The sequence below is a fragment of the Brachyhypopomus gauderio genome, chromosome 9 (genome assembly GCF_052324685.1).
Source record: "Brachyhypopomus gauderio isolate BG-103 chromosome 9, BGAUD_0.2, whole genome shotgun sequence".
Lineage (NCBI taxonomy): Eukaryota > Metazoa > Chordata > Actinopteri > Gymnotiformes > Hypopomidae > Brachyhypopomus > Brachyhypopomus gauderio.
The window spans coordinates 16,222,633-16,238,965 of record NC_135219.1 but is presented as its reverse complement, the minus strand read 5'-3'; the positions used below and the strand labels follow the sequence as shown (position 1 = coordinate 16,238,965).

The window sequence follows — 16,333 nt, the reverse complement described above, 5'->3', positions numbered from 1 at the left end:
TGTAGACTTGTCCACGTGGTTTAAATGCTGCATCCCAACATGCCCCAGACTGTGCATCCTAGGAGACGTCAGTGAACTGGCTATAGAGGCAAACACATCACACATAGTTCTCACTGCCCTATGCATCGCCAAGAAAACCATTCTTATCAATTGGAAAGCAAAAAAGGACCTGCATATTACTCATTACAAAAATGTATTACTCGATCACATCTGTCTGGAGAGAATGTCTGCTTCCTCTAAAGACCAGTTGGAGGAATTCAATTCTCTTTGGTTCCCACTGATCAGTTCCATTAGCTAGTCGGGGTGGTTGGCTGGGGCTTCAGCTCCCGGGTGGCCGGTTGGTGGCTGGGGGTTGACCCCGGGGGGACTGCTCGTGCCGGCCACTTTCTGGGCTGGAGGGCCGGGGCTGCCGACCTGGGATGTTTGTGTGTTTGCCCTGGCTGGCGGTGGTGGGGGGTCCTTGGGTGGCGCTACCTCTGTGCTCTGGGGTGCGGAGCCAGGGGTGCGGGGGGAGCAGGTGCTGGCCTCCCCTGCGGGGCTAGGTGGCAGGACCCAGGGCCCGGTGCCTGGGGCCACCCGACCCCGTGCTGGTGCCCTGCCCGTGGGGGGTGGCCTGTGTAGCTGCGGGCGCACCGCTGGGTGGGGTGGGTCGGTGGCCCTTGTGTCGGGGCGTCGGGTTTGGGCCTTGGGGCTCTGAGGTGCCTGGGTGGTGGGGGTGGGGCGGTGGCTGGTGGGGGTATCTGGGGTGGGCCGGGGGTGGTGGGTTCCAGACTCAGACCAGCACGTCTTCAATTCTGTTGATGTCTGCTGTCGTTTGATCACGGTGCGATTGGTATGGTTGTGGGTGCTTACATAGGTGTGTTGTGTATATAGGACAAATGTGTGGGGGTGTATACGTGTGTGGAGATATATATAAGGGATGTGTGTGGGTGTATACGTGTGTGAAAGAGAATATGTGTTTAGGTGTATGTGGATGTCCGGACCGGCTACTCTCGGCGGTGGGGGTGGTGGGGGTCTGGGCTTGGATGCGCTGTAGTGAAGCTCGGAGCTAGCAAGCTGGCTCTCCTCTTCCAGAGGACCATCTCATCTGGACCTAAGCATTCCCACCCCTCCAAACACACACACACACACACACACACACACAGTCCTTGTACATTTAGGATCCTGGGGGGCAGGCATGTTACCCAGAGGTTGACACGGTGGGCCTGCTACCATGGTTCACCCGTCTCCTCACCACTGTCTGTCCCTTATTTACTGCACTTTAGACATTGAGGGCCTTTGAGGGGGCGGTGTGGACAAACACTGACCAGTGGCCCGGGGCTTTGACCACGTTTGTCCCAACACCTGTCCCCTCAATTTTAACTGCACCATAGTATCACACACTACCATACATGCATATACACCAACACCTACACACAACACAGCACTGGGGGTGGGGAGGCCTTCCTTCACCCGCTTACTGCTCCCTGCCGGAGCGGGGGTGGGTCGCTAGCGCGGGGCTGGACTGGTGGCGTCCTGGAACTGCTACCGATCCTTGCTGGTCCAGCCATTTGCCCCCGCCGCGGAGGGTGTGTTGGTTTGGATGAATGTGTGTCTTTGTCCTTGTCTCTTTTTGTGTGGGTAGATGAATGAGTACGTGTTGGGGGGGAATATATGGGTATGTGTGTATATATTGGGGTGTGAGTACATTTGGGGGTGTGTATATGTGTGCAGGAGTGTATATGGGTGTGGAGGAATTTATGTTGGGGTGAATGTGCATGTGGGTATAGGTGTATATGTGTAAGGGTCTACGTGTAGGGTGAGTTTGGGGGTGTGTGTGTGTGTGTGTGTGTATGTGTATGGGTGTGGGTGTGTGCATGGTAGGGGTATATATAAGGGGTGTTGTGTGGGTGTATAGGGGCGAATGTAAATATGAGTTTGAGTCTATGAGTGAGGGCGGCTGGTTCTGGGTCAGGGGCTAGTCATGCGGGGGTCACTGGGAAGTGCGGCCTTGGGGCTCCACAGCTCCTGGAGGGGCCGTGGGCGGGTGGGATTCCCGGGTCTTTCTCTGCCTCTGGTCACTGGGGGAATGTTGTCGCAGCTTTCTACCCTTGCTGGTAAGTACATTCCGTACATTTATCCTATGTTGCACATAAACACACACTCACACATACATCACAGTCATTTGTACTATATGTCTTGGGTTCACTTTCTGCTCTTCTTTGCAGTGGTCATTTGAGCTGGTTGTTTTTTGTTTTTTTTTCTCCCTGCCCTTCTGTCTTTTCCCTTTTTATTCTCTCTCCCCCTCTTTTCTTGGTCCACCTAACCCCAATAATTATCACTTTGCATAATTATCACTATATTATACAGAATTGTTATAATTGTCATTTGATCTGTACATAGAAACAAAGTTGTCCTCCAAAGATATGGGGGGGGGGGGGGGGGGGATTGGGCCATAAAAAAAAAAACAAACAAAAAAAAAACCATTCAATAAATCCCCTAGCGGAACTACTCGCAGAAAACCTGCGTACTTCCACATTATACCTACTAAATTACTACAACACAACATTTCAACCCATTTAGAAACATAGATAAATAGATCACTTTATTAATGCCAGAGGGAGTCACGTATTGCAGCATTGTTATAATAGTATTCATGATGCTAAAAGCACACTTGATGTGAACATTACACTTTGCTCTGCTGACACCACTCAGTAGTCTAATTCTAATGGATACTTTTCAAAGTAAGAAAGCACTGCTGATCTAAACTATGTCATTAAAATCTGATCAATTAAGTCTGATTAAACCTATTGTGTCAATGTCCCCCTCCCCTCAGCTTCAAACCCCCCAATACACAGTCAGAATGTGGATTTTAGAACAATGTCCTCCTATCAAAGTAAGGTTATAGGGTAAACAGATACTCCATGTAAACTTGGCTTGTTCTCTTTTTCGTGTTTGAAAATGAGAGGGGATTGATTGCCAGATTATTCAGACAATTCACTGAGTGTATTTGTTCTGAGGTTGTGATTGTCACTGTTGCATTTTTTATGGTACTATATATATTGCATTTTTAAAGCTGTACTGTGATCTCAGTTTTTTTTTAATTATTTATTGCAGTCAATTAGGAAAGAAAACAATTTTTTTCGGGGGGGGGGGGGGGGGGGGGCGCATAATTGAATTAATGCTAAAGGAATCACTTTGCAGACTTTCTTAAAATCTTTATAACAACTATCATATCAGATCATATTTTTCAACAAAGGATGAGAAATTTAAAACCTTGACTATCTTTTTCATAGCAATCTTTTGTAAATATTTTGTAAAAATTCAAGGACCTTCAAGGCAAGGATGGCTGTCTTTTATGCTCGTTTTCAAAAACTTTCCAGGGCCGTGAACTTATTTTTTCAGATTCACAAACTTTCAAGGATTTCAAGGACCCGTGGGAACCCTGAATTTATTCAGAATACAGTATAGACACTAAAATGGTAATTTAATACAATGGTAAAAATCTGTAATTCCGAGTATAGTATAGAAACTGTGAAATTACAGTAAAGAGCTGGAAACCCTGCTGCCAGTATTTTACTGTATTTACTGAAATTCACAGCATTTAAATATATTTTATACAACAGTAAGAAACTGTCATTTAAAATACAGTACAGAAGCTGTAAAAATTACAGTATAGAGCTGGAAACACAGCTGCCAGTATATTACCATATTTTCTGAAATTCACGGTATTTTAATACAACAGTAAGAAACTGTAATTTAAAATACAGTACAGAAGCTGTAAAAATTACAGTAAATAGCTGGAAACCCTGCTGCCAGTATTTTACTGTAATATTACGGGTAAATTTTTTACAGTGTAGAAAGCACAAATTTTTAATGTTAATTTCAATATTTTAGGTTAAATATATTGGAAAATTCCGTAATGTAGTAAACAAGGAATTACCCAAAAAAAAAAAATTACAGATTTAGCCTACATTTCAATTTACAGTGAAAACCATTCATCAATCAGCAAAATCGCACCTTGATTTCTACAGAAAGAAAATGCTAAAAATATGGCCAGTGCTGAAAGGTAAAGCATGTTGAAATATAGGACAATGTACTGCCGTTTTAGAAATTGTCTTTGTAAATATGGGTCAAATATTTATACATATAAGGAATACCGTATTTTCTGGACCATAAGGTGCACTTAAAAGTTTTCGATATTCAAGTCTTGTGCTATCATTGCTGCCTTCAGTTGAATGGTAACTGTAGAGACGCTTCTCCCGGCTGTTCTTTACTCAATTACGTTTTACGTAATGTTCTCTGGTTAGTTTATCGCTGCCAGCGTACACATTACGTATCTGTGTCAGGGACAGATTTTTGAATTCAGTGTACATACAAGGCGCACTGCTGATTTTTGAAAAAATTTCTTTTCTGCTTAAAGTCTGGAAAATTGTGTAGCGTCGGTCCACTGGGGGCGGCGCTACTTCCCATGAGCCGCCGCGGCTCTGTTATTGATACACGTTATGTGTAAGTGTTATGACATGCTGTTGTTGATTATGTATTTGATTATATGTTTTGTTAGTTTAAGTCTCCCTGTATTAGTTTATGTAGTTGTACATTGTCTGAGTCTACCTACCGTGTTTGTGTAACGTTAGTGCTAATGACCTGCCCTCATGTTTCAAGTATTGTGTTTAATACGCGTGATCACGGCTTCATGCGTGATTACGTTGCTAAGGCAAAATAAAAGTGCCTTGTTGTCTTAAAATGTGGCAACAACTGGGCGGCCCGAGTGATGGCGGCCTGCCAGTAATTTACTGTGAAGTTGGACTTTACAATCAAATACTGTAAAATAATAATGGTTGTAATGTGTTCATCATAGAGATAAACAGTAAAACAGTTGTTTTTAAAATTATTCACCGTAAATAGGTTTATTTTTAAAAGTTGTTAATTTTACAGCATATTATTGTAAGCTGTAAAGTCATTTTCCGTAAAAAGAACAGTTCTAAATGATGAAATTTACGGTTGTCAAAAAAGATACCGTAGTGTTTTTTACATTGTCACAATTTTTTTTACGGTGAAGTTCTGGCAACCACAGCTGCCAGTCTTTTACCGTAAATTTAACGGATTTTATTTACAGTGTACATATTATGACTGTAAAAATAAATTTTATATACTGTTTATTTTTTTAAAGTAAACTATTGCATCTGTTACAGTAATATACTGTTTTCTACTTTATGATCTTTTACTGTTGCTATTTTATAGTTTATTACCGTAAATTCAACAAACATTTTTTACAGTGCACGTAGCTACCTTCGACAGCGGCATCGCTCTCTATGCTTGCTTTCTTGAAAAAACTTGCCGCAGTAGACATGTTTTAAGCTTGACAGCACAGCACGTTCTCTCTTCTCCCTGATGTTTTGCATATTCCTCAGCATGTTTAGTTGTGGAATGATGTCTGATGTTGTAGCCTACTCCTTATTCACAGCAGAGCCTTATAGAGAGAGAGTCGCGACATCTCCGTTTACTTCAATGGACCAGTTTTTTTACAGCAATGGGGGATCGTGGAGCCTGTCAATAGTTCCCGGAAGTTAGCAAATACTAGCAGCGCAGTCAAGCTGGAGCAGTGGACCATCTGTGCACTTTTACAGGTTAGTATGCTTAAAAAATCTGATTGTGTATTATAAGGACATCAGAATCAAATTAACATGTGCATTAAAGCATTTCAGTGAATTATCCACCTCTTAATAAGCAGATTTAGGGAACTAAAGACAACGCGAATATGGTTAGCGAGATTTCACATTAACGACTGACAGCCTATTAATTGTAAATTCCTCTCTTAATGCCATTTCACCTAAACGCGAAACGGGGTAAGTATTGGTTAAATACAGTAGCGAACCGTGACCATTAAACCTGGGCCCGCTCCCCCTCGAAAAAAATTTGTTTCCACTCCTAATTAACTGCAATAAAAAAATAAATAAAAATTGAGACGACAGTACACCTTTAGAAATACAATAAACAATAACATCTGTACTAGATAACTTCTTAAGCAAAATAAGGTTCCAACAAAATAAGGTTCACAGCTCCGTGTTTCTTCGGGAGCGGAATATGTAAACAACGCGCACGAGGGCGTCAAAGGAATGAATCGACACTAGCTAGCGGTGGTGCTAACGACGGCTTCCACTTCACCCCTCACTTTCCAACACAGATTGAATAGACACGGTTGAATTTATTGTCTTATATTTTTGTAATTGTTTAGATGTCGATTGTCAAACTGTAAGTAGATAAAATAAAATTGGATAAATTATATTATATATATTTATGTTTTAAGAATATTTTAGGCCCTCTGAGAGGGCGTAGAGGGCCCTGACGGTTCCCCACTGGTTAAATATAACATTTGAGTGTGATTGTAGAGTGTGTTGGGTCGAGGAGGTGAAATGAGGATATCCAATTTGGAGTACCAGCTAACGCACAATAAAGCCTGGTTTATACTTGACGCGGCGCGAGGGTCCGCGCGGCGAAAATGACGTAATCGCTGTGGCTCCACCCATGCGCGAGGGCCTCGCGAGGTCGTGCACCTCTCGAATTTTGCGTGTGCCGCGCGTCAGCGCAATGAACAAAGTCATGTTTGCAGGGTTCATACACCTTTATAAGGTGGAATTAAAGCACTTGTACGTCACTTTCAAGATCCATTTCAATATTTCCCAGCATGTTAAACTTAATTAAGTTAAATACTTATATCTATACTCGAAATGATTCAAAATAATTTGCTTTTGAATAATTCGAAAGTATAAACGCCTCCACCGTTCGCGCAGAGTCGTGTGAGGTGGGCGGAGTCACGCGCTACAGTCACTCGCGAAAGTATAAACCAGGTTTAAGGAGGAGAGCAATTCTTGTGATACATCACTGCTGATATTGATTAGAATGCATATTTAAGACTTCTAAATAGTACACAACAGTGTAATTTATAGATCAAGTGTTTGTAGGTTTTGTTATTCTGTTGACTATTATCTGTATTATGCTCAGCAGACTGATGGCAAAGGGAGAGGGAAGGTCATCAAGAGAGATTGAAAACACAAGGTAAGTTGAAACTAGGGTGGCACTTTTGATCAATGAATCTTACAAGACTAAAGAGGAATACAACATACTAAAATGTTATAGTACAGTATGATATATGTAATCATATGTAACCATACTAGACTTGTTTTCTATTATTGTATTATTTATGTTGTATTTAATTTATCTTGTTAGTGTATATTAGTTGCCTGCTGTGGAATAATTGGGTGCTGACCATGATCGGATTGAAAACACAACAAGGTAACTTTCAAATAGCAATAAGAAATCAATGTTTATTACACTGCCGTATGTTGGCTGTAGGAGTGTAGGAGTAGTGATGTTGGCTGGGGGGCTGGAGCACTTGTAGGAGCAATGATTAGTCCAAATGTTTCTCTTGGAGTGACTAATGGGCTTGATGGCACATTTGGAGCTGTTTGGGGGTTGCTGGATTTTGAAGCTTGGCTACTGGAGTTGTTTTTCCACCTTTCTGGATTGGCTCATGCTTCCAAAATGACCATCTTTTAACTGTTTCTTCTTTCTGTCATTTCGTTTTGTTGCTGCCTCAATTCTCAACCTTAGCCGTATGAATCTTTTCATGTTTTTGTCTTGTACTCCACAGCAAGCTGGAAGCTTACTGCAAAGTGCCTGAGCTTGTTTCTCCAAGACACTCACTGCATTGGGGAGTTCCATGAGGGAGGGACCAGTCTTGGTCCTAAATAGTTCCTCAGTTTGGTGAATGAAATCATATGCGTCTTGGGAAGGATGACAAAGAGCACCTGCCTTGAACTATTTTAAGTTCAATAAGATGCTGTTTTCTCCAGCAGGACTGTCATCACTGTGCTGTGCTGCAATTTTGCATTTTTCACAGATGCTGGCAAACCTGATGACCTTGTGGACGATGTAGCCAGCAAGATTGAAGAGAATGCATTTCTCGGTCTTTGTGAGGTCAGGTGCAGCTCTGTTGACCGCAATTAACTGTTCCACTCTGACTGATGGTGTGACATTTTGCTCCACTGTGTCCAAGAAGTCTGCCAAAAAGCTACTGTTGTTTTCCAGGTAGCTCCCAGACCTGATATCTGTGAGGAACTGCCCCACAGATATGATCCTCAGTGCATGATGGAATTCCACAGGAGTTGGGACAGGATTTTTAGACCTCACACAGCTGAAGGTATTTTCAAGGCAGTATTGTGCGAATCTTGATGTTAACACAAACCTGTGTCCTCTAGTCAGCATCTCCTCTTGTATGGCTAAAATTGATGTTGTTGCCATTATCACCCCTGTCTGAACAGGCTTCCAGTGTCCAGTGTTTTTTTTTTTATTTTGTGTCCCTAACTTTCAGTGTCTTCTTGAGTGGCATTTTCCTTCCTTATTTTTTGTAGTGCTGCCTTTGTTTTCCTGATGATTCTTTCTTGTCTCTTTAATTTTTTCAATAGCTCTGATTGGCTGGCTTCTGGCTGATTGGTATGCTGACTGGCTGCTGGCTCACTGGGTTGTATTAGCTCTCCCTGTCTCTCCTCACTAGCCATGTTCTCTCTTTGTTCAATCTCACTTCTTCTTCTCTCTGTATCCTCATCCCTTATTTCCTCAGTTTTTGAAACTGCTGGATATAAAAGACATATACTATTTAGTGTGACTAAGTTTTAAATATTCTATCACTTAAAGAAATAATGTAATTATTAGGAGTTCATACTTATTATACCCGTGTCACCTCTAACACTATAGCTGTGATCAGCAGCTGTGGGCCCTGTCTTTACAGGTCCAGTGGTGCATTGTAGTGCAGGGGGCTTCCTCTTTCTGAGTGCGGGGCGATGCACAAAAATGATGGGAACAGCATCTGCTCTCAGCCTAGTCTTGCCCTGTTTGGTTTTGATGAACTGGTCTGCCTCAAAATGTGCCTGCAGAGTGATGCGAGTTTACTCCTCACACATGACAACTCAGTTTTGTCTACCCATATACATATCCCATAGTGGGTGAATACACAGTATTAGAGAACACTTACTGGATACGTATACACTCATTACACGTATAAAAAACAACCAAGGATGTGCAACAAGTTCAAATTCATATCACATCAATACTCATAATCAGAGCCGGAGTGGCTAATCAGGAGATTCGGGAGGATTCCCGATGGGCCGGCTCATGTCAGTCTCTAGTTTGGGCCGATTGGGAGGGTAAAATAATTTTGGGCCGTATTTGGGCATGAAACTCCCGGGCTGAAAAAGTGTCCCACTCCGGCCCTGCTCATAATAATCATTTTCTCCTGTCTTTTTCTCCTCTCTCTCTTTAAGCCAAAGGATTCAATGGAGCCTGCTACTAGATAGCACCCTCACCCTGCACCCGAGTCTGTCTGGAGACTTTGATTGTTTTTGTTCACTATTCTGTATTTTAATAAATCAGGCATTAAGCTTTCCAATAGTGTGTTTATTGTGAAAATTGCAAATGCAGTGTTTGATGATTACCTCACATATATATTTGCTGTTGTAATCTTTAGTGAGGGTAAGATTGCTCCTGCTGAGTTGAGCCAACCATTTTTTTCTTCTCTCAGTATCAGTGGGAAACCATACATTTCTGCTCCTTTCTCGGATCCATTGGAGCATCCCCATGCAGCACAGCAAACCATGGTGGACACTACACTAACAACACGGAGGACAGGACACAGAAAAACTGCTTGACATGATATTCATATTTGAGATTATTAGAGATTTATTTAATGAATTAATTGCTGTAAATAAGTGTGTATTGAAAAGACAAGATATATATATATAATGTATTAATGTATTTTTATATGTCATATAGGCTACTGTCTGGATGTGTTTTAATGTACCCTTTAAAGCAGATTTCTGCACAATGAAGTCAAAGAATTTCCTTCTGTCGTATCTGAAAGTCAGAACATGTACATTAGTCATTTAGATTACTTAGGTCCCCAATACCATGGGATTACAGAAATCACCATGATTTAAAGATATGTTAATGTTAGAAAATTAATCTGATCTGAATTTCTCACCCCTTTCTGTCCCTCTAAATATATAAATGAACGTAATATATAACAATTATAAAACCATCAAAGCATTAAACAGCAATGTGCTCTCACATTAGCCTAAAGTTGGTCGCTATATGGTCACAATAAACCTCAAGACATGTCGGGATGCCCCTGTGCTCTACGAAAAAGTAGTCCGTCTCCCACTTCTCCTGCTATTGTCTGTGCTCATCGCTAACCTTTCTCTTTACAGCAGGTTTTGAGAAAGACGTGACTCGATGACAAAAAACAAGTATTTCCACAGGGTGCCAACATGTGCTTTCCCTCCACTCTCGAATCACTTTTCAAGTGACAAACGTTGCTAATTCGTGTTGAGCTATGGAGGCCCACAAGTGATACTAAATGCGCACTAGCACTTTTCTTTTCTTCTTAGCAATAGTGCCTAAATGGCTTATTAGCAACAGGCCCATCCTTGGGCCCAAAATTATCTTAGAAACTAAAACATACAAGTAATTTTCTAATTAAACAATGTTGTACTTACAGCGTCTGCGACGAGAAATCCTCAGCTGTCCCATCCATGTGAAGCTGATGCAGAAAAGTCGATGAAAGACTGGCTTCGTCTGGCGCCTGACAGACTTCATCGCGGAAGACCACGCTGAATCAACGTGATCAAGTTGATTTAAGCCCTTCGTGTTCACACAGTTCCGTTTTTGTTACAGCACTGAGAAAATGATTTCCAATATCATAGTTAATTAAACAACAACATTATTATTAATATTAATATGATTATGTAATGATTTACATTTTATAACTTATTAGTAATTCTTTGTTTATGCATGTAAATTGATTGTAAAATACAACTTTCAAAATAATATTTTATGTACACGGACTCGCGTGACTTGATCCAAAAACGACGTTGCAGGGCTCTCAAGTTTTGGATTCATGTCAGAGTGTGAGAGTTGTTGACGGGGGTGGCGAACGTTAATTGTTGAGCGGGGGATGGGGGGGGGGGGGTTGTATATCGCGATCGATTGCCAGTGGAGGGCGACGTAGATATGGATCGGAGGTAAATAAACTAGATTTTTTTTCTCGCCGTGTGAAATCGGAAGTGTGGCGTGTGAAGACGGTCAAATGCGTGTGTCACACGCTCAATGCGTGAGACTTGAGAGCCCTGACGTTGGTAAGATTAGCAAACGAGCTGTATAGACGCTTTAACGATGAAGCTGTAAGCATCGCATAAACATCGTAAATACCGCTTAAACGCATCAGGTGACGAACGTCTTTCGGAAAGCAGATGGACGTCATTTGAACATCAGGTAACGACGTCTATGCGACGCCAGTGAGCAAACGACCTGCCGCAGATGCTTTAACGATGTAACTGTGAGCATCGCATAAACGTCTTGCCGACGTACCTGTGCTGTGTGTGTGCTACCTCTGTTCAAGTAAGATATGTTGTTTTGAGTACTGAGCTGTGGTGCTGCTGTAAATGTCACTGCATCGTGCTCGTATTAGTCGCGGTGTACGGCATTATTTTCATACAACGGGGGGGTTGGGGGATCCGTTTCTATAGTAACGACATAACACAACATAACCGGACGTATATAAGGCCGCACGGCAAGGTAGTCCACACCAGTAAGATATTTGTTGAGAAAGAGGAAACATTGTACAGCATCACAGCTGAACATTCAACCAATTAATACAGTAGTGGACAGTGGAGAGTGGGATAAGAAAGAAGATGGACTGCAGTATAAAGAATGCAATGGAAAGTGAAAATCTGAGAAGAAGTGGACAGGAACAAACAAAGGAGGACACACAGATGCTAAGTGAACAGGAGGAGATGTTCAATATGAGAGTTGAGAATATGATATCCATGATAAACAAAGCCACAAATGAAATAATGACAGAGAAAATAAAAACCAGAGAGTTGGTCAGTAAATTCGAGAAGATAGAAAGGAAGTGGACAAAAAAGAGAGAAGAAATGAAGGACAGACATGAGGATGGATGGATGGAAGATGAAAAGAGGGTCATTGAAAAGGACAGGAAGCTAATGGAGGAGGAGTGTATAAAAGAGATCGGAAAGATGGCTGAGTACACAACGAGGGAGGAGCTGGAGAAGATCAAACTTAGGCAGGAGATCTACTTGTACCAAGAAAATGAAAAGGCAAGGCTGAGGGAAATAGAAGAACTTCGGCAAAAGTTGGACAAACAAGTGGAAAAGATGAAGGAGAATGAAAAGATAAAGAGGGAGCTTGAAGAAAGAGAGAAGGTGAGGCAGCAAGAGTGGGAGAAGGAGAGAAAAACACTGGTGAAATGTCGGAAAGAGGTGGATAAGATGAAGTGGGAAATAGAGCAAGAAAGGAATAGGATGAGGGATGAAAGGAAGAGAGAGCAAGAAGAGTTGACAAGAGAGAAGGTTTTATACCTCCTGAAGGTGGAGCAAATGATGGTTAGAACGATAAAAAAGATGGAAGTTAAAAAAGATGGAAAACCTGAGAGCTCTGTGAAGAGAACGCTGGGACGATGGTGGAAGAGTTGGAAGAAGACGAACCATGAGCACTGCAGGAGCCAGGAGAGCAGCGTCCAAAAGGACCAAGACAAAAGCTCAGCTAATACAGCAGAACTCTCGTCCTGCCCCGACAGAAGCAACCCAGAGAGTCAGAGCTCTGCAGACCGAGGAAAGGAGACGAGAAAGAAGAGCATATGGCAAAAATGGTTTAAGTGCTGAAATGAAAGGTGAGTAAACGAACCTGTGCCCTAGAGAGATTATAAATAATATTATGGCATTTCATAATAATAATAATAATAATAAACACATTTTATGAACTTATTCAAGTTCGCTTGGAGTGAGATTTGAACCTGGAGGATGTGGCGAGTGTAAATTGTTACCGGGGTGGAGTAAAATGGACACTAATTAAGTATTATATCGCGATTGATCGATCGCCAGTGGTTGGCGCCAGAGCGAACTAGTAACTCGTTGAATCATAGATGTGGATCAGAGGTAAATAAACTAGATATTTTTTTTGGCGTGAGAAATCGGATGTGTGGCGTGAGAGCGTGTGAAGACGGTCAAATACGTGTGTCACGCTCAATGCGTGAGAGTTGGCAACCTTGTAGGCTATGTATGTTTAAATAAACGGTTGTTTAAATTGATGTTCACATACTCAACTAGTATTTTATATCTTTTCTTGCATGCTTCTAACCAAGACGATTCCATACAAGCGCCTAGGAGATGGTCTGGGTTGCCAGTGGATGTGCTGATACCCGGGTTGGATGTGCCATTGCTGCAGAGGACGTGCTGATGCCAACTCCTACCAGAGGTTCACCATCTGCACTGAAGGGACTGTGACTACTTGGCCTGGAATGAGAACCATGAGCACTGCAGGAGCCAGGAGAGCAGCATCCAAGAGGACCAATAGAAAAACTCAGCTAATACAGCAGAACTCTCGTCCTGCCCCGGCAGAAGCAACCCAGAGAGTCAGAGCTCTGCAGACCGAGGGAAGGAGACGAGAAAGAAGAGCAGATGGCAAAAATGGTTCAAGGCAATGCAGTCTGAAATGAAAGGTTAGTAAACGAACCTGTGCCTTAGAGAGATTATAAATAATATTATGACATTGAATAATAATAATAATAAACACATTTTATGAACTTATTAATTTTTGTTTTATTCACTGAAATTCAATGACAATACACCATGTACACACCATGACTAGCTTGCCGGAGCCTCATGCTAATCGCTGGCACGTGAGCTATGTATGTTTAAATTAACGGTTGTTTAAATTGATGTTCACATACTCAACTAGTATTTTATATCTTTTCTTGCATGCTTCTACCCAAGACAATTCCATACAAGCGCCTAGGAGATGGTCTGGGTTGCCAGTGGATGTGCTGATACCCGGGTTGGATGTGCCATTGCCTCAGAGGACGTGCTGATGCCAACTCCTACCAGAGGTTCACCATCTGCACTGAAGAGACTGTGACTACTTGGCCTGGAATTAGAACTACAACTATAACTATAGAACTACATTTGGATTATAAATACAGACTTCTGCTAACGGGTCGCCCAATGGACGATGGGTTCCCTTTTGAGTCTTGGTCCTCCCGAGGTTTCTTCCTAATCCCCACCATCATAGGGAGTTTTTCCTCGCCACTTGCTCATTAGGGATCTGGACCCATACAATTGTAAAGCTGCTTTGTGATGTGTTGTAAAAAGCGCTGTATAAATAAATTCAAGGATTCAAGGAGACTTTATTGTCATTCACATCACATGTGGTACATGAGGTGGAACGAAATTAAGAACCCAGGGTCCCACTTTTAACCCCAATAGCAACAATGTAATTTTTTAAAAAATTGACTAGAGTAGAAAGAAATAAGTAAAAATAAAAATAAAATAGAATAAGTGAAGTAAAAGTAAATCAAATAAATAAATAAATCTGAGTACTTAAAGTTATTTTTAAAGTGACTGTGGGTAAAGTGTGGGTAAAGTAAATAAATTTGACTTGACCATATTACAATCATTATGATATAATAGATATATAATATAATAATTTTTTTAAGCATTTAAGTGCCTCTCCAAAATGAATTATGTTGCTAGCCTCGCGAGAGTAGCCAGTGGCTATTCAGTAGCCAGTGTCAGTTCTCGCGAGATTAGCGCTGATGGCGGGAAACACAAACCTGAAAAACAAATCAGAGATGGATGAATGCAGGGGCGGACTGGCATACATTACTACCGGAGATTTCCCCGGTGGCCCAATGGGTTAGTGGGCCGCTGTTGGTTTCACTCAGTCCATGGATGAGCCATTGCCGCGGACTGAGCCTGTAAACACATGAACGAGTTGGACCGGGCCAGCTGATCCGGGCTGACGGTATGCACCGGGGATCAGAAAAAAAAACCCAGCTTGTCCCAGAAAATCCGGGCCGGACTACGAAAACAAAACTACGAATATCTCCCTGTTTGTATCCCACGAGTGACAAGTCAAGAGAGAGACGCCAGTTGCACACTGACACTGCTGAGTAGTGATGTGTCATTCACGAATGATCCGGCTCTAAGAGCCGGCTCTTTGAAGTGAACGATTGGAACCGGCTCCACAATGGGAGCCGCTTTAGGATCCTATTTGGGAGCCGCTTTTTCCCTTCAGTATTGCGCTTGTGCTCTGCAAGTACCACAGTTTTTTTCCAACATCGTTTTTATTTGTCCTCCGGTGCCTCGCTGTCTCTCCCTCTCCTTGCGCCTATTGCTCTGCTTCTGCCAGTGGTAGAGAGCGGAGAGTTTATTTCCTCAGTCGGTGCTTAAGCTAAGTTGATACCAGCGCGAGGGTCCGTGCGCCCTGCGTGAGGACCCCCGTGCGAATCGAGGTCGTACACCTCTTCAGCGCAATAAACAAAGTTATGTATGCTGTGTTCATACACCTTTACAAGGTGGAATTCAAGCACTTGTACTGTATTTCCCTGCACCTTAAACATTAATATTTATACTCGAAATTATTCGAAATAATTCGCTTTTTTATCACATCGATTCAGTCAGACAACTATTTGTTGTGAAACAAAATACAGTTACATTTTCAAGTACTTAAGCACTTTTCAAACCTTAATTTATAGATTAATTAAGCAACATTAATTTTCGTCAAGTAAATGTTCCTTCCCCTGTTTTTGAGGGGTGTTTCTTTATACTACCACATATCGTTTCGGACAACACTGCAAAGAATGTCTCCACTGCCCGCATGTCATGCGTGTACTCCACACATCTGACCAATCACACGCAGCTTTCAGTTAATAATGTGGTGGGAAAACACTGAAAAAAAAAGTTATCTCCACTTTTTTGTGGAAACGGCAGGCAATTGGCCAAGCTGTATTGCGTTCTATTTTGGTGCTATTTTGTGATAATTTAATAATTGGTTATAATAAAAGTTTTATTTATAAAGCATTGTTATGCAACATTTTTACCAATGTCAATAATGAAACAAAATGTTATAAAATTAGGATTAAGCTATTAATTAATTAATAATGTAAAAATATATATATGGGGAGCCGTTTGGGAGCCGAAAAGAGCCGGCTCTCCACAGTAAGAAGAGCCATTAGAGCCGCATCTCAAAATAGAGCCGAAAATGCCATCACTAGCTCTATACTGCTGATTCGCATGCCCGGTGGCCATTTTTAACATTTTTTACATAGTTCACTTTAAAACTAGATATCTCAAGTTGTACATATAGGAAAATTTTCATTCATGGCTCAAACTGAAGTAGACAGTTGGGGGAACACATTGATTCACTTCAATATCATATTCACATAATTTGGTTTATTTTAGAGCCTCTATTACAGATGCTAATATGCCAGGAATGTCAAAAA

The 16,333-nt window shown here is 41.8% G+C and overlaps 1 protein-coding gene and 2 long non-coding RNA genes across 8 annotated transcripts; 2 read left to right on the top strand and 1 right to left on the bottom strand.

Moving 5' to 3' along the window:
- The first annotated feature begins 3,753 nt into the window (after nt 1-3,753).
- On the top strand, nt 3,754-10,693 carry LOC143523261 (uncharacterized). 5 transcript variants are annotated; one of them, XR_013133263.1, is made up of 7 exons: nt 3,754-5,609; nt 6,985-7,038; nt 7,210-7,275; nt 7,634-7,746; nt 7,883-7,959; nt 8,071-8,182; nt 9,560-10,693. It is a non-coding gene; the product is annotated as an uncharacterized LOC143523261 (long non-coding RNA). The 5 variants fall into 5 exon arrangements; XR_013133260.1 differs by having other exon boundaries at nt 8,448-10,693; XR_013133262.1 differs by having other exon boundaries at nt 6,988-7,038; nt 8,071-10,693.
- On the bottom strand, nt 8,602-11,983 carry LOC143523262 (uncharacterized). Of its 2 annotated transcripts, XR_013133265.1 has the most exons (5): nt 11,245-11,983; nt 10,533-10,712; nt 9,839-9,891; nt 9,474-9,647; nt 8,602-8,909 (listed from the first exon to the last, which is right to left on the bottom strand). It is a non-coding gene; the product is annotated as an uncharacterized LOC143523262 (long non-coding RNA). The 2 variants fall into 2 exon arrangements; XR_013133264.1 differs by lacking the exon at nt 8,602-8,909 and having other exon boundaries at nt 9,509-9,647; nt 11,404-11,983.
- LOC143523258 (uncharacterized) lies at nt 11,036-14,461 on the top strand. The gene is made up of 3 exons (XM_077017620.1): nt 11,036-12,724; nt 13,196-13,552; nt 13,827-14,461. Exon 1 carries the CDS (start codon nt 11,727-11,729, stop codon nt 12,714-12,716), a length of 990 nt encoding a protein of 329 aa, XP_076873735.1. The 5' UTR covers nt 11,036-11,726; the 3' UTR covers nt 12,717-12,724; nt 13,196-13,552; nt 13,827-14,461.
- Nucleotides 14,462-16,333: the final 1,872 nt, after the last annotated feature.